The sequence below is a fragment of the Mirounga angustirostris genome, unplaced genomic scaffold, assembly GCF_029215605.1.
Source record: "Mirounga angustirostris isolate CCGP_5_RB_7025 unplaced genomic scaffold, mMirAng1.0.hap1 SCAF_6, whole genome shotgun sequence".
Classification (NCBI taxonomy): Eukaryota; Metazoa; Chordata; class Mammalia; order Carnivora; family Phocidae; genus Mirounga; species Mirounga angustirostris.
The window spans coordinates 84,170,727-84,194,776 of record NW_026991714.1 but is presented as its reverse complement, the minus strand read 5'-3'; the positions used below and the strand labels follow the sequence as shown (position 1 = coordinate 84,194,776).

The 24,050-nt window shown below is 53.7% G+C and overlaps 1 protein-coding gene across 4 annotated transcripts in view; it reads right to left on the bottom strand.

Moving 5' to 3' along the window:
- Positions 1-2,335: 2,335 nt before the first annotated feature.
- Positions 2,336-24,050, bottom strand: part of PCNX2 (pecanex 2) — a 306,833-nt gene continuing 285,118 nt past the window's right edge. For 2 of the 4 annotated variants that reach the window (XM_045877819.3, XM_064594620.1), the window contains 6 exons: positions 15,661-15,805; positions 14,936-15,166; positions 14,123-14,397; positions 13,250-13,434; positions 5,745-6,184; positions 2,338-4,328 (listed from right to left, as the gene is read on the bottom strand). In XM_045877819.3, the coding sequence (XP_045733775.1) occupies positions 4,137-4,328; positions 5,745-6,184; positions 13,250-13,434; positions 14,123-14,397; positions 14,936-15,166; positions 15,661-15,805 (1,468 nt within the window). In that variant the 3' untranslated portion in view covers positions 2,338-4,136. Of the gene's footprint in view, positions 4,329-5,744; positions 6,185-13,249; positions 13,435-14,122; positions 14,398-14,935; positions 15,167-15,660; positions 15,806-24,050 lie in introns of all 4 variants that reach the window. The other 2 variants (XM_064594619.1, XM_064594618.1) reach the window with 2 other exon arrangements.

The following is a 24,050-nucleotide window of genomic DNA, read 5'->3' as shown; positions in this document are numbered from 1 at the left end:
AGTGTTCGCTATGGCAGGGTCCTTAAATTATTACTGTATTACTTGGTCAAACGGGATGATCAGGGGCATGTACGAAGGTATCCGATGCCATCCCTCTATTTTAAGAAATGACGTCTACTAAAGGATAATGTTATGGTCTGAATGTTTGTGTCCCCCACAAATTCAAATGTTGAACTCTGACCCCCGGTGTGATGGTGTTAGGTGGGGCCTTTGGGAGGGGATGCGGTCATGAGGGTGGAGCCCTCCGGAATGGAATCACTGCCCTTATGGAAGAAACCCCAGAGGGCTCTCTCCCCTCGGCCCTGTGAGGTCATGGCGGGAAGATGGGTGGGGGGGTCGGTGAACCCGGAAGCAGGCCCTCACCAGACACCGAATCTGCTGGCGCCTTGATCTTGGGCTTCCCAGCCTCCAGAACCATGAGAAGTAAGTGCTGTTTAAGCCCCCTCGTCTGTGGTATGAAATAGGATGAATTCACAAATAACTCTGACTCAGGGCCTCAGAAAGGATGGGCTTTCTGCTGAGGTTTAAAGGAGGAAGAGGCGGAGCCAGGCCAGGACCAGAGGAGGAGCCAAGCGCACATCCAACCATCCCTGCGGGAGCCGCTCCCTGACGTGAGGCGCTCTCGGAGAGGAAGGGGTGTGGTGGCAAGGACAGGCTGACGTCAGCAGTTCTCTTTTTTTTTTTTTTTAAAGATTTTATTTATTTATTTGAGAGAGAGAGAGAGAGCACATGAGAGGGGGGAGGGCCAGAGGGAGAAGCAGACTCCCCGCTGAGCAGGGAGCCCGATGTGGGACTCGATCCCGGGACTCCAGGATCATGACCTGAGCCGAAGGCAGTCGCTTAACCAACTGAGCCACCCAGGCGCCCCTCAAAGTGCTTTTTTGGAAAAGGAAAGACAATATATATTTTTTCTTTTTTTTTTTTTAAAGATTTTATTTATTTATTTGAGAGAGAGAATGAGAGAGAGAGAGAGAGCAAGAGAGGGGGGAGGGTCAGAGGGAGAAGCAGACTCCCTGCCGAGCAGGGAGCCTGATGCGGGACTCGATCCAGGGACTCCAGGATCATGACCTGAGCCGAAGGCAGTCGCTTAACCAACTGAGCCACCCAGGCGCCCCGAGCAGTTCTCATTTATTCCTGAGTTTGAAATGCCTACTCTCCAGGCAAACCCAGACACTTAGCAGACAGTTGGGTCCGAGGCCAACTGGAAGGAAGAATTCACTTTGGAAAGCGCGAGATGGACATATGCACTGCTGTATGACGAACTTAAGCTGGAATAACATGGCTGGATGGCACAGAGCAGAACTGATTTGGAGAATGAGTCTACGAGATCCTTCCTTCCTCTTCCCCCGGAGCGGACTGTACCCCCAGCCACTTACCACACACGTTTAGAAAACGATTTCTTTTTACCTCCGAATAAGCACAAGTGCAGGGATGGACAAGTTTTCAAATGCAAAGACTGTCATCTGAGTGTCATGGCTGATGTACATGGCTCACTCCATTCCCAGTCCTCAAGTCATCAGGCGCAAGGTGGGGGGCGACGGTGGCCCAGAAAACGTGGAATGGGCCTTTTTCCTCTTTCTCTTCCTGTCTGTCTCGGAGCTCATGAGGGTTGTGTCTGGGAAGATCGCACACGTGTGCGTGCATGCACGTTGGTGTCAGGTGCCATGTCCCTGGAGCATAATGACTTGGACGAAACCCCCAGGCAGTGGAGAAGGCCTAAGGGGCTGAGTATACAGGGTCTTCGCACTGCACACTTTACGGGCAAGGAGAAGCTGGAGCATCCAGTGATTTTAGAAAACTACTTGCCGAACAGATGGTCTCAGCACCCAGTGCAAAATTTAGAATCAATAATGCCAGATTAGCCCCATGATTTATATAAAACCAAGCACTACAGTTTTTAGATCATTTCTAGAGGAGAAACAATTTTGTTCCGTGTCCAAATGCAGAAAATAACTCTGCGGTTGTAGGCTGCAGCACGTTTAAATTGCCCCAGCAGGAGGTGTCACCTTAGGAATATTTCTTTTAAATGGGGGTGAATCCAGTCTTTTGCAAGGAACACCCTGATAAACAGCTGCCTGGCTGAAGATCAGATTAACAAGCTCGTGTGTGTGTGTGTGTGTGTGTGTGTGTGTGTGTGTGTTAGGGCACCTGGGTGGTTCAGTCGGTTAAATGTCCCAACTCTTGGTTTCGAATTGAGTCATGATCTTGTGGTCGTGGGATGGAGCCCCGATCAGGCTTCAGATTCTCTCCCTTCCCCTCTGCACCACCCCCACCACCCGCGCATGCGTCCTCTCAAAATAAAAACAAACAGGCTCACGTGTTGTAAATATAAGGTTCTTTACCACAATGTAGAGAAAAAGCGTGACTGCATTGCTGACAGGCATGCGGGTCCAGAAGCGCATCCAACCCCATCTTTCCCTTTGGGGGCACACACACCCGTGCACGTGTGTGTGTGTGTGTGTGTGTGTGTACGCACTCCCAGCATGCACACCCAAGATGGTTTTACTCTCTCAGACAGTGCAGACTTGTATTCGGATCGGAGGACTTGGGCCTTACTGTTGTTGACAAACCATGACCGTCCTTGTCTGCTTCCTTTGCACTGAGATGACCCAGATAAGCCATCGGGTCATTGATTAGAGAAGCAGCTCAGGAATCTCGAGCGGAGTGACATGCATCCAGAGCACTTTGGCTTCTCATCTGCATTCCTGTTTCTCGACCTATTCGTTTTCCAGCTCTGCCAGGAGATCCATTTTCTGTGGAACGCAGTGGCTTTCTGGGTTTCTTACTTCTGGGTGCCCAAGAGGGTGGTCAGCCCGAAACAGGCTGACTTAATTCAAGGAGATGCCCTTTGTGGGGAGGTCACGCTCACAGCTCAGGGCCGGTCCTTAGGGCTTGGCTATAAAGTTGCCCAAGAGGATTTCAGGGACTGCCAGCCAAGTTTGGTTTGGCCGACTTAGAGAACTGCCATGAGGTTCTATCAGCTTCTCATTAGACAGACACCTGCATTTCAATCAATAATAACCAACTTTGCATCTCCAGGGATGGCTGATTTGAGAATGATGCACAGTGTCTCTGATTACAGAGCCCACCTATTATTATTAATTGGCAATCCTTACTTTGAAAAAAAATTACCATCTGCTTCCAGGGGGAAAGAAATTCTCGGCTGTGCCCTCCCCTAGCCCCCACACTTCAAATCCTAGATACCTTGAAGAAAGTCGTGGGACTATCCCCAAAATGACTTACTTCTAGCTCTTGTCTTTCCAGAAGGGATGGTTCACCAGGTCAGTGATGCTCTTCTTCATAGACTGTGTTTCAGGACCCCCTCACCCTCCCGTACATCCACAAGAAGTCAGGTTTCTGCTTTCCCCAGTGACAGGCTTCACTTGGGGAAGGTCCCAGAATTTGCCCAAACGCCATGCTCACAGTAAAGGATACCCCAGAACTCACACAACCGGACACAGCCATAACTGTAAACATTTTAATTCCCCAAACAAAGGTGTGTGCGAGTGTTCTATGACACGGGAAGGATGGCTTGGCTCGGAAAACAAGCGAACATTCCTGCGAGTGGACAGGCGCGCCGGGCGAGACAGGCCTGACTCATGGGGAGCGTCATGTGAGTCCGGATGGCTTTCCACGCTCCCACAGGACTCGATGTCTACACTCGGGTCACTAGTAGAGTGTAGACATGACTGCATGCACTACCACGTTTCCGTAAAGCTGCCGTTGGCTTATACTTAACATCTGCATAAATGTGCTAGAGGAGGTGAGGTTTTCTTTACGCGGCGATGGAACCCCACTGCGTCTTGAACGTGGTTTACGGAAATGTCCAAAATGCCAATCGGTTAACATGCAGTTGTCTTATTTTCTTCAGGGCAGGAAAGAGGGACTTAGGCGCTCTATTTACTCTAGCTGTTTTAAGCTGTTACCTGGCTTTTGTTAGAATTTTCAAATTCTGGAAGTTGTGCGTGCCACGCCCGGGAGCTCTGGGGGTGGGGGGGGCGGGGAGGGGAGGGAGGTGTGCTGTCACGTGTTCCATCGCCATGGGAGACGTCCTTCGAGAACCTGAGGTAGCGTCCCTCGGGTTGCTAGAGCGGCTCTCACGGCTGCAGAGCAGGGCCCCCCTCCAGCCCCTGCCCCTACTGCTCCTCCGAAGCACTCTGCTGGGAGGCCGTGTCGTCCAGGCCCATGTCCTCCTGGCTGGCTCTCCTGCACAGCAGTGCCCCGTTCTCTGCCACGGGCCCAGCCGGACGGCGGTCGCGACGCTGCCCCTGCTCGGTGGCCTCGGTGGCCTCGGTGGCCTCGGTGGGTTCACACGGCTCAGAGAAGTGCTTGAGAGAGAGAGAAGCAGGGAGCCTCAGCAAACATGTAAGGCCGCTTCTGACCACCAGCGGCCGCCGCGGGGGTGGCCTACCCCGCCCGCCCGTGTGGCAGGGGGTCTGAGGGCCGGTGTGGGGGCCCGCGGGGCTGGCCTCCGCCGAAAGGATGGAGGCCACGCGTGTACCGTGCCGGGGTGGGTTGGGGGCTCTGAACCCGGGGACCTTCCCCCAGGTGATGGACATGCCCTCGGGTAAGAGGTCACTGTGTGCCTGCACGTCCTGGGGTCCGGCCAGTGCCCCCCAAACACACGGACGCATTGACCCCTGGCGGAAACCCTAAGTCCGGCAGGCTGGTGCCCCAACAGTAATCCCGGTGCTCAGAGTGCCAGGGACCCTATTGTCCTGCGGGAACTTGCCAGAATCCCAGACGCACACCCACAGATGGTATCTTAAACAGACTGGCGGGGGCGGGGGGAGGACGAGAAATGTGTGTGATTTTGTGCATTTTTTTCTGAGGAAATGGAAACACAGAGGGAAGTTTGTTTAGACGTGTAGTTACCTAATTAACCTAGCTAAAGCTCCTGAGGGCAGCAGCCTGCTTGCCCTTGGCCCCTGCCTGTGGAGCTTCCCCCGGGGGTGTGGCCCCCATCCTCCACCTCCAAGTAACCCACCCCGAACCGAAGCCGGGCAGGCGGTGACCCTCGTGCTCTGCAAAGAGCGTCAGCCTCTGGCTGGAGAAGGTGTGAGCCTGCAGAAGGGGCACGCGACACCTCCGGTGTGACACCCACGTATGCCTGGTGCCTCCCGGTCTCTCCCTCCCAACCGAAGGGAAGGGCTGGGGGTCTCTTTACTTCCTTCTTTCCTTCCTCTCTGACGAAGCTCAAGTGTGACCCAACATCAGCTAGCATGGAGCTCTGCATAAGTCACCGTGTAGTTAGGGGAAGGCCTTCCACCTGTCTCTTTCTGAGGTTCACATACACACAAGCGGGAGGACGCCTGGCAGTTGGAAATCTGGCGCTAGGAATCTGCGAGCATCTAACTCCAGGGCTGGCGTGAGTCCTCTCCTGTCCCTCAGGCCAGGGTGATATGAAAAGAGCCTGAAGCAGAACAGGCTCCTGCTCTGTGGATCTGCAGAGAACATTCCCGCTCCCCTCCCCGGTTCAGGGATCGGGGTAGCAGTTCTGCTGAGCGTGGGCATCGGGCACCCGCCAGTACCGCCCACTGTGACCCGGGCCCCTACGGGACGTGCGCTGCATACTTGTCTGCCTCTGCGCACAGCCAGGACACCCCCTGTCTAGCGCTACCCGGCGTGTGTCACTCAGGGAACCCCGTGGACGAGGCGATGAGAGTCTACAGGCGGCCGGACGGCCGGGCGTCAGGCCAGAGGCCCGCACACCTGCCTTGGCCCCCGCCGGCCGAGCCCCTTACCCGTGTGGCCTGGCTGGCGGCCCTGGCCGAGGGGCCCATGACGATGCTGACGCTGCTGGACGACTGGGTGTCGCTGGTGTTGCCCCCCTCCGCAGCAGAGAGTCCAGAAATGACCAGGGCACTGGAGAAGCTCCTCTTGCCGAAGAGGAAGCTCAGGGTCGAGCTGGTGGACGAGCCCAGGCTGGACCTGATCAGCGCCTCGGCCCGCTCGCGGACGCTCAGGTGGCCCATGGTGGTGACGGGCGGGGGCTGCGAGTGCAGGGACGCGGCCGAGGCGTGTAGGGAGAGCCGGCTGCCTGAGAGCCTCTGGGCCAACTCGTGGACCGACGTGGACGTCTGCAGGAAGGCCTGGTGGCTTTCTAGGATCGGGCCGGACGAGCTCAGCGTGACCGGCCTTTGGCATAACGCCCCAGGGGCCTGGACAGACTGACTCCTTCTGCCTTTAGAAGAGAGCAGAACAGGTTGCCACAGCAGAGGGGAGAAGGAGCCTACCCATGCAGCTCTGTAGGGAAGCAGGGGGAGGAAAGCGTGCGCTCGCTAGAATGCTCGGTCGCATAACTGAAGTATCGGGAATCACCAGGCTCTAATGTTCAGCTATGACTTTGAAGGGAGCGGTCAGTGAGGTCACAGTTCTAGCAAGTGCCTTATCGACGTGTCTCCTAAAGCTTCCACAATTAGGCATTCCATCGGTAAGAATACAGGGGGTGCAGGGGTGAGCCCCTGGGCACTGTCCCGTGCATTTTCTCACGTTCAACCTCAGCCCAAATGATTAATTGTGCATCTGGCGATTCTAATTTACTTACGTGTGTCTAAAGGAGGTCCCGAGAATTGACATGTCCTTGAGAGAGAACTCTTTAGGGAACATGCGTTAATATGGGGATTCCAGGGGTCCCCTCCAGCCCCATTCCTCCCCGCCAGCGGCTTCTTGGCTGTAAGGGCCCTCTGCCTCATGTGGACCTTAGTGCGATGTGGATGCTGAGATGGTGGGGTGCCCGTTTCCACACAGGTGTCCCCACCCGATCTCTCCTGCCTCCTGCCTGCCCGCTGGGACCCCGGGGGGCGCCCCCCATGGTGCTGCTCACAGTCCCACAGGACAGGGATGAGTGTGGGCAGCCCCCTCCCCCGCCGGCACGGGGCTCTCACCGGGAGCTGGGGCCCATCTGGCCGATCCCTGCTGCAGAGCTAAGTTACTCTTACACAGGGAAACACGGGGAGGAAAGGGACCCTGACGAGTCACAATTAGCAGAGACGGTGATTTGTTAGTTTATCCAGAGTTCGACAAGGCCAAACATCTGTTTGTGATTTATACGGTAATGCTGATTGCTGTCCAAAAATACTCCACATTCATCCGCAAGTCGGTGATTTTGATGCTGGATCGCAGACCACCCGCGCTTGGTGGGGGAACTTCTCAGCTAATTCCAAAAACCAGGGGACAAAGACCCATCTGTATGTCAGAGGGGAATGGTCTATGTTCAAGGCAAGACAGGGGTACCTCCCCTCATTTCCTTGCTTCAGACTTTCTTGTTGCTCTCTGTTGTTATTGTGGTTCTTGATTTTTTTCTAAATTAATTTTGCAAGTGGAACGAGTAAGCAAGCCATGCAAATGCATTTGTGCTACCCAGGATCATTATTTGATAATTTAACTTACTTTGCCAATTACTTCATTATCAGATTATGAGTATTTCCCCGGAAAACCTCCTCAGAACCTGGGTTTTGGAAATACCAGAAAAATTACCCTTCTTGGTTCATTAGCCTGGCACCATTCTCTCATCTCAGATGGTTGTCTGGAAGGCCATGGTGCACATCCTCGCCAGCTGAAGGGTGGAGTCTTCCTCCCCAATCTGGGATTCAGATTAGCGAGGAATTCCTGACTGTTTTCGGCAAGGAGGTCACCAGCCTCTCCAATAGGGACCAGTCCCGTCCCAGCTGGGACATCTACTTTGTAGCGAGGCAAGAAGATGGTAGGCTGTCGGGCCAAAGTTGAGGCCATACGGTGAGTGCTGGGCACAGCAGGGCCAGCAGACGCACAGGGTGGCAGGCTGGGGACAGTGCTCCTGCCTGAGCAGGACCCCAGGCCCAGGATTGGGACGTGCAGCTGGGAAATGAGTCAAGGAACAGGTGCGGCCCCAGTCATGGGAGTTGAGCTTGGGCCGCATAAAGCAAGATCCCTTTCTTAGAATTTGGTTCACGTTCACCCTTCAGACGGTTCCATCATTGCTACCCGGCTCAGCTTCTCGGTCGTGCCCTTTCAGAGAGGCCAGCCCTCTTCCTCGACCCCCCGGGGGCCTCCCTCCCGCCCGGTACTGAGCGCATGGGTGGTCACTGTCTGCTTTGTGGTAGTGTGTGGTACGGGCCATTGCCCTCCTGGCCCCCTTGAAGTGACAATGACTGCATCGTCCCCACAGGTTCAGCACATGGACTGGCAGGAAGGGACAGCTGGGACCAGCCTGCAAAACTGACCTCACACTGAGCCTTAGAGCTTCTTAAATCCCCGATTAGGTGCAGAGTTAGCCCTGGGAACTTTAGCATGGGGACAGGGCTTCTTATCCTTGGCCATTAGAACCATTTGGGAAGCTTAGAAAATGCTGTGCCCTAGAGGCTGAGACCCCCGGGGTGTGCACCTGCAGGCTGCCCTTAGGCCCTCACTGTGCACGGGAGGGCGGCCTCTGGGGCGGGGAGCTGGGTCAGGGATTCTCCTGTTGTTCCAGGCCAAGGCCAGAGATCGGGGCACAGGAATCACCTCCCCTTGACTGGCGAACGGCCTTTAACGACCCCGCGCTGGCTGGGCAGGCTCCTGGCCTCCTTTCTGGGAGCTGTGGTCTCCACTCATGTGGGCACAGGGCTTTGATTCAGCTGCACGGAGGGAGAGGAAGCCAGAGAAGACACAGTCCCTTGGGGATGGGAAATGCTGGCCTGCTGGGCATGGTGGGTGGGTGGCTTCCCACCACTGGCTGCGACTCATGGAAAGATCTCAGCAGCAGGTCCGAGGGGCAGAGCCAGCCAGCCAGGTGGGGCTGCCGCTCCCCAAGAGCGGCTCCTTCTCGGGGCCTCCTGTCTTTGGGACCTTGGGGCTTCTGCACACAGGACCTCAGGAATGGAAAACGCTGTGCCCTGAGCCCTCTCTGAGCCAGAAACCCTCCCTGGGTGCCCATGCCATCCATATCGGCCAAAGAGGAGGTGGGTGGAAGGGGTCCCGGCCAGACCTTGGAGGCCCAGCTGGGTGTGCTCTCCCCCGGTGCCGCAGGCACTTGCGGGCACTTGCTGTTTACCAGGTGTAAGGGTACACAGCACGGAAGCCTCAGGAAGCTCTTGCCTTCCTGTGCTTTGGTCCCCCGAGTCCTGGGGCTCTGACATGGGGCTCACAAGACGGCGCGTGTTTCTAACTGCCAAGGGACGGGGAGAGAAGAGACAAGGGTCCTATCCTGTACTGCCCACAGGGAGCGAGCAGGTGCAAAGAACCTCCGCGGAAGGTGGCAAATAGCCCTGTATGGCTTCAACCACGTGGTAGTAAAAAAGAAGGTGACACTGAACTTTTCCAGGGGGCAGGAGGGAGAGGTGTCTGCGTCCTGAGTGTGGGAGAGGCAGGTTGTCCCTCTCGTGTACCCATTTTGGTCCTTTCTAGATTTCTTTTGAGAGACCCACTCTGCCAGGATGCCCCCAGATTTCCCCGCATCAGCCAGAGCTCAGCCGGGGTGGGGGGTGGAGAGGGGGGTGATCCCCGCCATCTCTTGTCTGGGACCCATGACCCCCAGCTTCCCTCAGCTCACTGGGCCCCCCTGGGAATGCTAATCCAAATGGTTGGAAAGGGTGGCCCCTCTGAAGCACTTGGACCCTTGAGCAGACCAGCTGGGGATCCTGGCTGCCTCCAGAGACACAGCCTGGATGCTCTAGGGGTGGTAGCCGCCTGTGGGAGACCAGGGATCTGGTCCTCAGCTGCCCTTTGGGGTCCCTCTTCTTCCCAGGACCGTGCCAGCTCCATGTGGCCAGAGTCCTGTCCCCAAGGCATCACCAGGAGTGTGTCCACAACTAGGGTTCCTGGAGAACTCCTGAAAGACGTAAAGCTCGGCCCTGGGGAGATTTGGGCAGGGGGCTTGGGGCACCAAGGACAAGCCGACAGGATCAGCAGCTCCTGGTGCCAGTGGTCTGGGCTGTGATGAACAGATGCTGGTTACGTGGCAATAGGACCCAGTGTCTAGCCCTAAGGGAAGCCTCAGTGACAGTGGTGGAATTCAGCTCTCAGAGTTTGGGGGGGGGGCATCCCGCTGAGTGGCCACCTAGCTGGCACTTTAGAGGGCCCTACACAGGTCCTCCTTCCGTCCACCTCCCCCCACAGGACCAGGGAGCCATGGGAACAAGGGACAAGCCGACCCGCTCCCACACACTCCTGCCTAGAGCCCTGTGCAGGGCGCCTGGCACTCAGGATTCAAGGCCCAGATCCGGAGCCTACATGGACCACTTGCCCAGGCTCCCCTCCCAGGGTGGATGCTGGGCCTTCCTGCGGCTGTCAGCAGGGTAGAGATGGGGCATGGTGTGGCTGGTGCTAACGTCTGCAGGCCTGGATAGGAGCACCCACGGAGCCCAAGGGCCCCTCTGCCCCTGCCCCATCTCACCCAGCCCAGGGGCGGCAGACAGCTCCCCGGCCCTGACCTGCTGGGGGCCTGCCTGCTGGAGCCTCTCCAAGTGGCATTTGATCAGAGGCTGAGTGAGGGGGTGAAGGCTGATGTGAACAGTCCAAAATGACACCCCTCCGGCGGCAAGGCGGAGACTTATGATCACGTGCCGCTGTCGGGGCTGGGAGCAGGGCCCGAGAGAGCAGGAGAGCAAGAGAGAGGTTCTTCCCGTGGTCGAAGCGGGGGTGGGCAGGCCTCGGGCCATGGCCCCTGCCCCTCCCAGCCCTCTGCCCCTCTGCAGGGGGCCACGCCCTCCTTCTGTAGGCCTGTCCACCTGTGGACACGGGGCAGGCCTGTGGGGACAGCAGGGACAAAAAGGAAGGCGGCTGGCTGCTGTCCCCAGAACTGGGTGTCTGCTTTGCCTGCTCGTGGGCCAGAAGGAGGGCTGGAGCAGGTGCAGGATGGTGGCTCCATCAGCTCGATCCTGGGCTTGGGGACAAGGGCGGCACTTGATGAGGTGACGCAGCGTCCCCAGGGCCAGAGTGACGGGACCATGCACGGTGGTTAGGATGGCAGGTTCTGGGCTCGTCTTGCCTGGGTCTGTCTGAATCCCCGCTGGGTGACTCTGGGCAGTGACTTAACTTCTCTGTGCCCTGTCTCCTCAGCTACAAGATGCGGACAGGGAGGGCCTCTCTCGTTGGGTCACGGTGAGGACCAGAGAATCTGCACTTGGAAAGCACGCAGGATGACACTGGGCAGCAGTGAGGGCTGGGGAACTGTTACTTGTTATTACGATTTATCACTGCTGCAGGGGTGCGCCTGATAGAACCCTGGCGGGCGGGCAGGTGGGCACACAACAGAGGGGACAGCAGCAAGGCAGATGGCTTCAAAGCCACTGGTGCTTGGCTGTGGGCTCCATCAAGCCCCTGAGCAAGACGGCAGCGGGTCTCAGAGCCTGAGGCAGCCTCGCGCTGCAGGTGGGGACTGGCGGTCACGTGTGCTGGGAGCCCAGGCCTGTGGCTGACGTCCCAGGCCCGCCTCGGTACAGTGTAGAGCACAGAAAGCCAGGAGTGACCTCGGTAAGAGCCGTTTTAAGAAGCAATAATGAAAAATTAACAGCTGGTCTGGGCTCTGGAAGATCCTGCTCCAACATCTGCCACAAAAATCTGTATGTGCTCCCAGCTGCAGGCCTCTGGCTGTGAATGGGAAGAACATTCACTACCCAGGGTGTCCGGGTCCTGAGGGGAGGGAGGGACACTAGGGACACTAGGGAGGGACACGTCTGCCAGGCCAAGCAGCGTTGGCCCCTTTTTACTCGTAAAAAAGGGAAGAGGCATCTCACGGGGTCCCAGGCTCGTCCAGCACACCGGCCTCCAACTCTTTAAGAGCTCGGGCCTCCTCCAGCCCAATCCCAGCCCCCTCCCCCGACTCCAGACTTTCTCTGGTGCAGACAAGTCACCTGGACAGACGTGCCAAGTGCGCAGGCATTTCTCCATTTGGAAGCTACCTTGCATTTTCCCATCTGGAAAATCGCTTCAGTGATTCTGAAACTTCACATTGCTCATGCAGCAATAACAAGTGTTAACGAAGCAGTAAGACACTCCCAGCCTGAGAGGGAGTCTGGAGCACTGAGGCCTCTGGCCAGGCAGGGGCTCTGCTCAGCCCTCAGGGCAGCTGGCTGCAGGCAGGAGCAGGTAACACCAGCCACTCTGCCCAGCTACCCATCTCCCTCTCTCTCCCTACCTACCTTCTTCTCTTCCTTCCTAGCTTCCATCTTTCCATCTCTCGGTCTCATCTATCTGTTCATCCATCAGTCACCTGCGTCTCTCTCTACCTCCCTATGTATCTGTATTATTCTACTATCAGCTTTCTTTCTTTCTTTTTTTCTTTCTTTCCTTCTTTCTTCATTTCTTTCTTTCTTTCTATCAGCTGTCTATCTATCTTCCGTCTTGCCCGTGTTTTCTGTAAATCCTGTTGCAGTTAAATCCTCAGGCTTGCCTAGGGCACTTCCAGGAGGCACAGACTGTCCCTTGCTAACTCACTGGGTGCAGAGCTGGCCCGTGGGACAGGCACACAGAGGCACTTAATGAAGGCTTCTGGACGGTGAGGAAGCACTGAGGCCAAAAGATGGAATCACTCACAGGTTGCAAAGCGCAAAGCCAAGCACTGATGTGCTGGCGGGAACCAGGACAGAGCATCTGCCTCTCCTGCATCCATCCACCTGGTATGTCCTCTGCGAGCCCTCAGTGTCAACTTTCCTAACCCAGCCGCCCCCTGTGGAGCAGGTTCTGGAACCTCATCCATCTGGGTGAGCCTAACTAGGTGGGCATTAGTTTAAAATTGATGTTAGACTTTAAACTCATCCCAAACGTGGACCAGTGCGCCTCCTCCATCCCATCTGCTGGCATCCCTTTTCCCCTCTTTTGTTACCCTCTGAAATGTCAGGTGTACGTGGGGGAGGTGGGAACCAGAGAGAAGCAGGAATGGGGGAGCAGGAGGCCCACAGACTCAGAGAGGGAGAGGATCCCCTCTCAGAGGGATGCACACGCCAGCCTGGATCAGTAGCTACAGCACTGCCAGACACAGAAGGCGCACGATCCAATGGCCACCGAATGAGGGAGAGGTGGGATGGAGGGAGTGGCCAGTGGACAGATGGACAGACAGATGGCTGGCTACGGTAATAGACAAGAGATGGATAAAGGAAAAAACCTGAGTCTAACAGAGTTTTTTTGCGAGCAGAGTCAGTAAATTTGGGGCATCCTTTGGCCCAATCCTGATTTATTTTCTTTTTGCAAGAAGGAGCTCTTGCAGGCTAGAATACAGCATCACCTGTGGCGTTGGTCACTGGGACCAAAGGTGCTTCGATCAGTAACCTTGAGGCCCCGCTGCACCCACCTGTCCTCTGTGTCCCTTCGCGGGGCGACCAGTGGTGGGTCCCATTTTTTCCGGGCTGTTCCGTGCTGCTCTCCTGGTTCTCGCCGCCCGGAGCGCGGCCGCTGCCTGCAGAGGGGGCAGCCCTCCCGTCCACGTCTTCAATGTTGCCGGCGCCTCCCTGGCCAGAATCACAGCCCTTGCGCACCCTGGGAGGGGAGAGGGACCTCAAGCGCTCTCAGCAGACATTCCTACCCCCTCCAGGGCCGCCCCCCACCCAAGTCGGAGTCAGGGTGGAAGACTGCGCTCCACGGGTGAGCAGCACGCCTGGGCGGCAGGGGAGAGGGGGGCTCCTGGTCCCTAAATGCCAGTGCGTGGTAAATGAACAAACTGCCCTGGGGTGAATAAGCTACAGCCCTGCCCTTCCGAAAGAACCCTGGGCTCTGGGGCCCGTGATGAGCAGCTCCGCCACACTCCGCGGCTGCTCCTCCTCGAATCCATTCCAGCTAACCCGAGACCTTTCCACAAGCAGGCAGAGGGCTTACTGGATGAGAGCCGCACGCCGGGGTGGGGGGGGTGGGGGCGTTCAGGCCTGGTCTCCCTGACAGAGGTGGAACAGTTACTCCTGCAGACCCACAACCTCTGCAGGAACGCGAGCCGGACCTCAGCCTCAGCCAGTGTGAGGGACACAGAGTCTCATCTGTGTGAGGCTCCCCCCGACTCATCCTCTGAAACTGCTTGTGGAGACAAATGATCTGTTAGGCCACTTGGGAATAGCAGTTTTCATCGTACGTGGAAATGGTGGTCAAGAGTGAAACTCTAACCAGAAATGGGGGAGCTCTACGTGCACCCCCCACCCCCAGCATCTGGATGAAGGCCTGGGTAGGAAAGACCTACCTTAACCACTTGGTTCGGAACCACGTCCTGATGCCGTCCAAAGTGACGGGGCCGCTCCAGACACTCTGCAGCTGCCTGTGGGTCCCTAGGTAGGACGTGGTTAGCGGGGAGACATACATGGGGTACCCCAGAGGCTGGTCACAGGAGGAATTAATCAAGTTTCGGAGGACCTGCTTGTTGTTCTGGATGCTTCCACGCTCTGGGTTGCGGTTGCGAAGGAATATGAGCTCTTGCTGCTGGCCGGCCCAGAGGCCACGGACACATTCTTTGTTAACCTGTGGGTCAGGGAAGGAACGGGGAGGAGAGCGGATGACGGCGCGTGTTTTCAGTCTGCTGGTTTTACCCTACAGACCGTGAGCAGGGCTGTGGGTCTGAATATCGGTGACTACACCACTCTGGCCTGAAGCCGTTTCCACGGTCAGGCCAGAAGAGCGGTCCTAGAAGATGGGTATGATGCCACTTTCATGGGGAAACAGGGCAAAAAGAAAGTTGTTGTTTTCGATCCAGTGTTTGAAGCAATACAAAGAGAAGAAATACTGGTTAGAAAGCCTTCAGGTCCAGGAATAGGTTATTAAAGTTCTGGAAGTTTAGAGAATTAGAAAGTGTTTACAAATAAGCCAGATCCTGACCCTCATCTACATGGGCGTCTACCAGGACTTCTTGCCAAAGCCCCTGCCTACACACTAGTTCTCAGGGGCGGGAATGACCCTGGCCCCCTGGCCCACTTCTGCTCCCCCAAGACCGTGTCCCTGAAAGAGAAGCTGGCCCAGGGACGCAAGCGCTGGTACCAGCCGGGAGATAGGGCCACTGTACCTTGATAACCTTGAAGCTCAGGAAGCTCCTGTGGAGCATGATGACCTTGTACTCGTCTGTGCCCTCGTCTACCACGTGCCGCAGGGTGAGAAGCTCCTCCTTGTTGGACAGCACGGCGCCCCTCCAGGCCGGGTCACCCTCGTGGCAGATCACTACTTTCTTCTCAAAGGACTGGATGGCCTCATAGAGGACCCCTGGGTCTTCATATTCGTCGGGGCAGGTGAACTGGTCCTGGAGGAAGGAAGTCCATTTGCGGACTCAGGGTGGACCAGAGAGCTGACCCGGGGGTGAGTGTGCAGATGGTGACTCAGCCGATGACCCTAAGAGCCAAGTCCACATCCACATGGACTCTTCCCCCTCTCCTTCCGAATCCCGAGCTGGGGAGGGGACACCTCCTCCTCCCACTGTCCTAACTGCTGGAACGTGCCCAGGGAAACAGCTTTGTGGCTTAGGTTTGGGCACTTGAGATGTCATTTTCTCTGGCCAGTTCCCCTTTTCTGTCCTAGCACAGTATCCCCACCTGCTAGCCGCTCTCGAGGGCCAGTAGCCACTGGCTGATGTCAAGAATATCTGGCTGGCCTCAATGCTTAGTTACCCAAGTAACACACCCACTCACAAATGTCATGCCAAGAAAAGGGACCTGAAATGTCTTGTTTGCTCCCTAATGTTTCAGACTTACCTTTTTTTAAAAAAATGAGTTTTTAAAAACTTTTTTATTTTCTTACCTGGTGAAGCTTCAGGGACATCCTGATGGCCGGAGCAACAACCTTATGCAGAAGGTCCATGTCGGCAAATACCCACTCGTCTCGTGCTGTGATTCTGAAGTCACCTTTGAAGAGGGCGTGAAGGCCATACAGGAAAGAATCCAAGCTGTAAAGCAAAGTTCGACTTACCGTTCGCTCACACTGAACAGTGTTCAGAAACCTGTCACTCTGAGCAAGGTCTGAGGCTCCCATCTGTCATGTCAAGAATGACCGTCATGCCTTGCAAACGCTGTCTGAGGCGGAGTGCACCGATGCCCAGAGCCTCCCAACAACGGGCAGAATGGCCAGCCTCAGAAACCGTGGCCCCCTGCCCCCGAGTCCCTCATGTTGAGCTCCAAGAGTGAGGGTGCAGGTCCTGGTCACTGCAAGCCTCTGCGTGCGGCTGGTCTGTTCCAGGACTCCCAGCAGTGCCCTTCTCAGGGGGTGACTGACAGGGCCCCCTGGGGAACAGCCCAGAGCATGTGCTGTTCTCCTTTGGTTTCTCAGTACCACCGGCAGGCTACGTGACTTGTAATAAAAACTGGATTCTACCACAGGGTGGAGAGGAAGAAAATGAAACCCAGTAGAATTTCAAATGGGCCATTCCGATTCTCTGAGCACATCCGCTTCCCAGCCGCACCCTTGGGTGAATGACTGTGGAAGTGGCCTCATGGGGGGTTGGGGGGGCTGTTAAAATGAATGACCGAAGGGTTTCTCAGGATTATCCGGGTTTTCCCGTTTCCAGGCTTTTCCTGCTCGCCTTCCATTTCCTGCACATAGTTGAGCATTGCCTGGATCGAGAACACAAGAGTGAACCCAAGGGAAATCTCCCACGGTCTGGGCACTTTACAGTTGGGATGAACGTCGGGGAACCCAGCTTTGGGAAGGCAATGGATCCTGTACAATGGGAACAGGAAGAGGTGTTCTTCCTACTTTATTTCCACGAGTATACTCAGTCGAACAACCCTGGCCTCTTACTGAGGTGGTTATGGGGTGGGTATAAAGCAAAAGCAGTCCTGATAGGGCCGAACTGGGACAGAATGAGCAGGAAAATGTGTGAGAAGGACAATCTCTGAGGATGGCTGTTCGTAAGGATTTAATGAGTTGGCTCACCGAGCCAGACTTTTGATTCAACACAGCACATTAGACCGGCACGTCAGGGGAATCATTCCAACTGATGGCTATTTTAGCATTTCGTGGCAAAACGTACCACTATCATTAATTTCCTTCTGGAACTCTCTTGAGAGGGATGCCGAGGACTCGAGTCAGAGCAGACTGTGGGAAACGGAAGTAGCTGAGGTCTAGGCAGGTGGGGCTCAGGATGCTGTGGTCTGGAGGAGCCCAGAAACTTCCAGAAAGAGTTCCGGGAGGCAGCCTTCTCAAAAGGCTCTCCCCTCACGGAACAAAGACTTCCTGGGGCTGCGAGCTTTAGCGACCACCTGGGAGGCACCGAGGAGGGAGCTACAAGACAGCAGGGCTGGGATGCAGCAGGGCGAATGCCAAGAGCAGAAGCTTTACAGTAATGAGTACTACCTGCTGTTGGCCGAAAATGCCCCTGTCATCAGATGGGAGCTAAGCACTGAGAAGGAACAGCTAAGCAGCAGGACATGGGTGGGTCTTCTGAAAAGGATTAGGAATGCCATGTTGCTTGTACACAGAGGAAGACAAAACACTCCTCCAGACATGGGGATGGGGATGGTGGCAAAGGAAGATTAAGGGACTCGCCCAGATAACCAGAGTGGCCCCTGCAGACCAGAGAGCAGAGCAAGGAGTTCAAGGCGCCAGGCTCTCGTTTGCTCAGTGCAGGTGCAGGGAAACCACAGACTGCTTACTCATCAGGAGGGAAAACACCCCTTCCGTGCGAAGGCCCCCGGCAACACATGCTTGTCATTTTGGGGGGGAGAAAATGACGTCAGACCTAATGCTGTTCTTTTAAAATGATTCTCAATGTAGGAAACAAACCCTGAATCAGAATTCCACTGGACTGGCGGTATTATCCCTAGCACCTTAAAGGTAACGGCATCCTGAAAGAAAGGTGTTCCATTATCCTTAAGAGAATGAAGAGGAGGAAGGCAGAGGGATGTGATGAGCTGGGGAGGGCTCTGAGAGGCAGAGCCAGGTCTCTGGGACACCTGCAGCATGTTTCGGATTTGGAGCTTCCTAGTGCTTTGTCTTTTTAAGATTCCACTGAGCAATACCGAGCTCCCACCCCCAGGCCAAGAGCTGGAGTGGGGAAAGAGTACCATATCTGAGTCAAGCAAGGCTGGTCTTCATGGGGACTAAACAGCCACCCCCTATCCCCCCTCTAACTCCCCCCACCCGACCTGGGATAGTAGTGAGACATGTTGTCTCACCTGTTCTATCACAGAGTCTGTTGGCCAGGCAATCACCCATGCAGGGGCAACTATGTCCAGATGTGTGGGATTAGGTAGAGGCCAAGGCAGACCGGGTCCCAGAAGAAACTGGACACGTGTATAATCGTGTGTTAAAGACGCATATGCACACGTAGAGAGCCAAAGACCACGGTGCGGAGATAAGCATGGGCTTCCAAGGCACTAAATGCAGGCTAAAATTTCAGTAAAAAGAGCACTAGAAAAATATTACTCCTTAATATGATGATGAGTAGCTAGTGCTTGAGTGCATTTTCCTTTTAAGGGAAAAGACTGGTATGTACTGTTTAGGCTGTAAGACCACGCTGCTCAACCCGAGAACACATCTAGTGTCCTGGCCCTCCAGCTGACTCCGTGAGAGGGACTCTGTCTGCACTGCTTCCCGCTTAGCCCTGAGCCCCTCTCCTGCAAGGTTCCACCCACACTCCCCAGGCCGAGGACTGGAGTCATGATCTTGCCTTTCTCACGACATGTGCATTTGTGCACGTGTGTGTGCATGTGTGTGTGCACGTGTGTGTGTTTACACGTGTGTGTGTGTGCATGTGTGCGTTAGAACAGATGTTCCAGCCTCTGGCTTGGCATGACTCTGCAGCCCCAGCAGACACGAACGACCATAAAGCTGGGTACTCTGATTGCTCGAACTCCCTGTGCTTGTCTTTCTGGTTCCTGACCCAGCTTCCTATGAACTTCCTATGACGCCTATGGATGAGAGGCTGGGGTCGTTGGTACTTAAGCACCATTGCTCCCAGCCCCTCTAGAAAAGGCTGTTTTCTGGCTTGAGGCTGTGGCTGTCACTTGCAGAGCCGACCACTGCCGGTGTGTGAGCTTGGCCCGAGGCTTACGCTTTAACTGGTCTTGCTCATCTCAGCACCCTCGCCATCACCTTTCACAGCAAGGACAATTTGAGGATGGCCAGTCGAAGCAAAGGCTGTTTGTTTTCACCATCTTGTAACTCCGCTTTCTTTATTTACAGAGTCTTCCTCCTGGCTCTGTTCTAGCCTGAGGTTGCTTATGCCCCTCTAAGCCCCACTTTTGTTCAACATCACTGATGGGCTTAGCCCATCCCTCATCTCTACCTTCTCTCACTGGTTCTCAACTGCTGGCAATTTGGGCCCCTGGGGGCCATTTGGAAACCTTTTTGTATGTCACAACTGGGGCAGGGAGGAGGGCGGTGGTGTGTTCTGTCACCTAGTGGGGAGAAGTCAGGCAGGTTTGCTGCAACAAAGCAACAAAGAACCATGCAGCCCAAAGGTTCATCGTGCCTCTGCTGAGAAGCTGCTCTTCCTGAGAAAAAGCACCATGCGAGGGAGGTTACAGATTTCCAGTTTCGGACAATGGGGTCATTATCTTGGATCCTGGCTTAATGAATTTTAGGGTTCGGGGGGAAACAACTTTAATGCCAGGATAGTTCCTGCAGGACTTGCAGTGGGCTCTCCAGAACAATGACTGATTTGTTCATTTTCGCTCCTTTCCAAACAGGCCCATAGACTGTGTGTTTACAGCTCAGCATCGCGAAGAGCCTTCTGTTGCCGCGCATCTCGCAGTAAATGGAGAGCTGGTAGACCATATGCGAACAATTAAGTGTGATTTGCAGGCTGGGTTTCCCTGTGCTTACCGATTAGTAACGGAGCTGCATAGGGAGCTGGGCCTGTCATCCTCAGTCGGTACTCCAGGCTCAGAGAGCACATCCAGCTCGGGAGCCCAGCATGCCTTCGTGTGCTTTACTCCGTCTGTGCAATTCAGCAACCTGCCCTGGTTTTGTGGCTAATTCCACCACCCCAGCCATATTCTCCAGCTAAAGATCCACTCCCACTCCCAGTACTAACGAACAACAATGGTCCAGGTGACTAGCACCACCTCTGAGCAACAGGAAGTGAGACAGAGGTTGATAATTTCCATTTCTCTGATGGTTTGTGGATTACTAAGCCCTTTCCATCACATTAGCTCAATTCATTCTCGTGGGTGCTTGCACAAGATATATTATTCTAGCCCTTTCCTTTAAGAGGAAACAGGCCAGAAAGGGATAAGAAAGAGGGTAAGACAGGTGGGAACAAATACTCTGTATCTCATGCCACGGAAGACGCATCAGAGCAAAGCCACGGCTGCCTTCTGCTTCCCCACCCATCCAGGAAACCCAGCCTTGCGTTGAGAGTGTGTAACTGGACCATCTTCTTACAGACCAGCCCAGAGGCTCTGTTAGAATGAACTAGTTCTTGAAGCTAGTCCATCGGCTTTAAAATCAAACCAGCCCCCGGATCCCAGCTACCTCCTACCTGGTAAAGAGCACTCTGACAGAAAGCAATGGCATCCCTCAGGTAGGATCAAGGTGCTTCACTAGGTTTTAGAGTTCAGGTACCACACAGAGAGGCACCTATGGCCCCAAAGAGCTGGGAGCCAGAAACCTAAACCCAAGCTTCAATTTTGGCTCTGATACTTGTTGATACTGGCAAGTCCCTTGTCCTCATTATCATCTTTTTCTTTCTGTGTTCATCCTTAAAATCAGGCTTGTCCAGGGAGATGTGGAGGCCGGGTGAGGGGCTGGCTAAGATCTCTTTACATTGGGGACTGGGTGCACAAGTGTGGTTTCAGGACAATGGACACGGGTCAGTGGGGGGAGAGAACAAATCCACCCCAATGTCCAGCATTCATCTGTCCCCCGGGACCCATGCCTGAGTCCTGAAAGATGCAGAAGACAAGTTCAAGACAGCGGGAACATTGAGAGCACAAGGCAGAAGTAACTCCCATTGGAGAGGGCCCGGGCCAGCAGGACAGGGGGTGGAGCATCCCTGAGCATGGACCACCATGAGCTTTGGGAGCCGAGAGGCACATCAGCATGCACCTTCAGCAGCTCTCGGCAGTACAACCCCAGGCAGGAGCCATCCACAAAGAAAGCTTAGGGATGTGAGGAGGGTGGGGATGCTTGCCGCAGGGATAGGGGCGATCTGAGGAATTCCTACAGAGTAGACGGGGTTAATGGTGGCACAGAGTGGTGGTCAGGAACAGGACTCTGGAGGCTGGGCAGGACTCCACCATGGTGAAACACTACGCCAGTCACTTCTCTGTGCCTTGGTTTTTCCAGCTGTAAAAACGGGGCCAGTAACAGTACCTACCTCATCATGTCTCAAGCTTCCATAGAGGACAGAATGTGTAAACTCGCATCAAGCACTGAGCACCGTCCCCCATACGTACGTAAGTGTTCGCTGCTACCTTTAGTCTCATTTTAGCATAAGCTTCAGAAATAAACCAAAGGATGTTTATGCTGCAGAATCCCACCTAATAACAGGAAAGTAAGGGTGTGGCCTTCAGTGATGTTTTTTCAACTAAATCCCAAACAAATGATGAAAGAGTAATTCCCAAGCGAGAAATCATTAAAAGGCAAGATTTGATGAAAAGCTTTTTAAAAGTACATTTGAGGGGTCCCTGGGTGGCTCAGTCAGTGAAGCGTCTGCCTTTGGCTCAGGTCATGATCCCAGGGTCCTGGGATCGAGCCCCGAGTCGGGCTCCCTGCTCCTCGGGAAGCCTGCTTCTCCCTCTCCCACTCCCCCTGCTTGTGTTCCCTCTCTCGCTGTGTCTCTCTCTGTCAAATAAATAAAAAATAAAATCTAAAAAAAATTAAAAAATAAAAATACATTTGAGCTCATGATGTTTTAACACCCAACACTTCTGTGTTCCTTAGCCTCCATATCGACGGGTGAACTGCCATTAGCCAGTGAAAGTGCTTCCCGAAGCCAGCCTTGGGACCCCAGGGGTCAGGCACAAGGCAGCCATTCAACATCGAAAGTAGATTTCCTGACCCAGTTCCTGAAGATCCTCAGTTGGTGGTTTGTGAGGGGATCTGGGGTCTATATTCTGATCAAGCTGCCCAGGTAATCCTGAGATCTGGGGCTCAGGGGACCAGAGAATCTGGGTGTCTCCTAAAGACATCTAGCCATGTCAGAGAAGGAAGGGAGTCAGGACCACAGAATGGAGCCCATACACCAGGCCAAGGTAGAAGACCTTCCCATGCAGTATTACAAATCAAGGTCCCAGAAATGCTTGCTCCTTTTTCTAGGTTACAAATTTTTTCCTATGCTTTAAACTTACAGGTTTTCTACATGCTCCAAGATTCTGATTTGAGCTGGACGACCTAATTTTAATCAGGATCTTGCATCATGTTTACTTTGTCTCTTTCTCTCCTAGATTCTAGCTTCTGAGTTTCCAACCACGGTTGAGCAAGGGGACCTCGATCTTGTTCTGCAAGATGATCCTGTAGGATGCCTGGCCCTCATTTAGGCATCATCTCCAATGGAAGCTTGGGAAAAGAAACTGAGATCGTGTCCTGGGATTTCTTAAGAACACTGTTTTCCTCCGTCCACTGTGGTGAGAGGGGTGGGCAAATGGCAGCTGTGACCTCAGACCACAACAGTGACCCACGTGAGGGCTCTCAGTCTCCTGCACAGGGCTTGGCATAGCATACCTATGGCTGGCTTGTTTGCCTACTGTTTTTCAAGACTATGTTGATCTTGAGGTTCACTATCCTCTTGGGACCCTAGTCTCCTCCAAGAGCCAGTAATATTTCTTCTTTAAGCAAACATGTTGCTGCTATAAAATGCCACCATCTTCTCACCTTTGTCTCTATAAATGGAGAATTGGCCATGATCCACTCACCACTTTCCATGTAATTGAAGATAGCAATCAAGCTATGTTTTAGCTTGGGGTCAGTGAAACTATTTTGACTTCCTGCTAAAGCATCCCTTTATGGATATGTGCCTTTCTTCAGTGGGAGAAACAGTTCTCCAAAGAAGATGGGCCTCAAACTCCAAATCTAAAAAAAATTACCAGTATTTGCTTGGTACATCCATATTAACCATTCTATCTCCAAAACACACTGACATTTTATTTTAAGACATTGTATATACTTGTGCTCTTGGCTCGCTTTCATTCAGCGTATCATTTAAGGTGATTCTCAATTTACTCATTCTCTCTAATTTTGCATGTAGATATTTTTATTTCTTGAGGATTTCCACCAATGCTGTGTCACTGTTGTAAAGTCAAAAATATTTCCCCAACAAATTCACCAAATAAAGCAGAGCTTATGACTTGTGTTAGGCTGCTGTGTAAGACCCCTCTGGGGAGTCAGTGTTCGAAAATCCTCTGTTAACTCCTTAACATTAAATATGTGAAAATGACCCGTGAGGTCTCGTAAAGTACACCTAAGGGCATATTCCTGATTTTAAAATTACATAAGGGTAGATTGCACACATGCACAGACACACAGGTCATGGGCCACACATACTTTGAACATAGAGGTAACTACACTAAATAAAATATTAGCAAGTTGTGGGGCACCTGAGTGGCTCAGTCAGTTAGCATCTGACTCTTGATTTCGGCTCAGGTCATGATCTCAGGGCTGTGAGATAGAGCCCCACAACAGGCTCTGCATTGGGTGTTGGAGCCTGCTTAAGATTCTTTCTCTCCCTCTCCCTCTGCACCTCTCCCCTCTCCCGCTCTCTAAGAAAAAAATTAGCAAGTTGAATTCATCATTGTATAAAAAGAATAATATATCATGACCAAATAGAGGTTATCTCAGAATTTTAAGGATATTTCAGCAAGAAGAACTCTATTAATGTAACTCATAACTTTAATAGATTTAAGGAGAAGAATATCATCTGAATGTGTGCCCCCACATTTTAAAATAATTCAACATCCTTTCCTGATAAAAGTTTCATTACCAGGAAGAGGAGGAAACTCCCCGGCTTGATAAAATGGTCTATTACAAACCTAAAACAAACCTTACTTTTTAATGCTTAAATATTACTCTTGTTCCCTGTAACATGTGGATTAAGGCACGGATGCTGTGGTAGGCAGAATGAGGGGCCCCCAAAGATGTCCATATCCTAATCCCTGGAACCTGGGAATACATCATACATATTGCAGATATGATTAAGAATTTTGAGATGGGGAGATTATCCCGGACTATCTGGGTGGGCCCAATGTACTCAC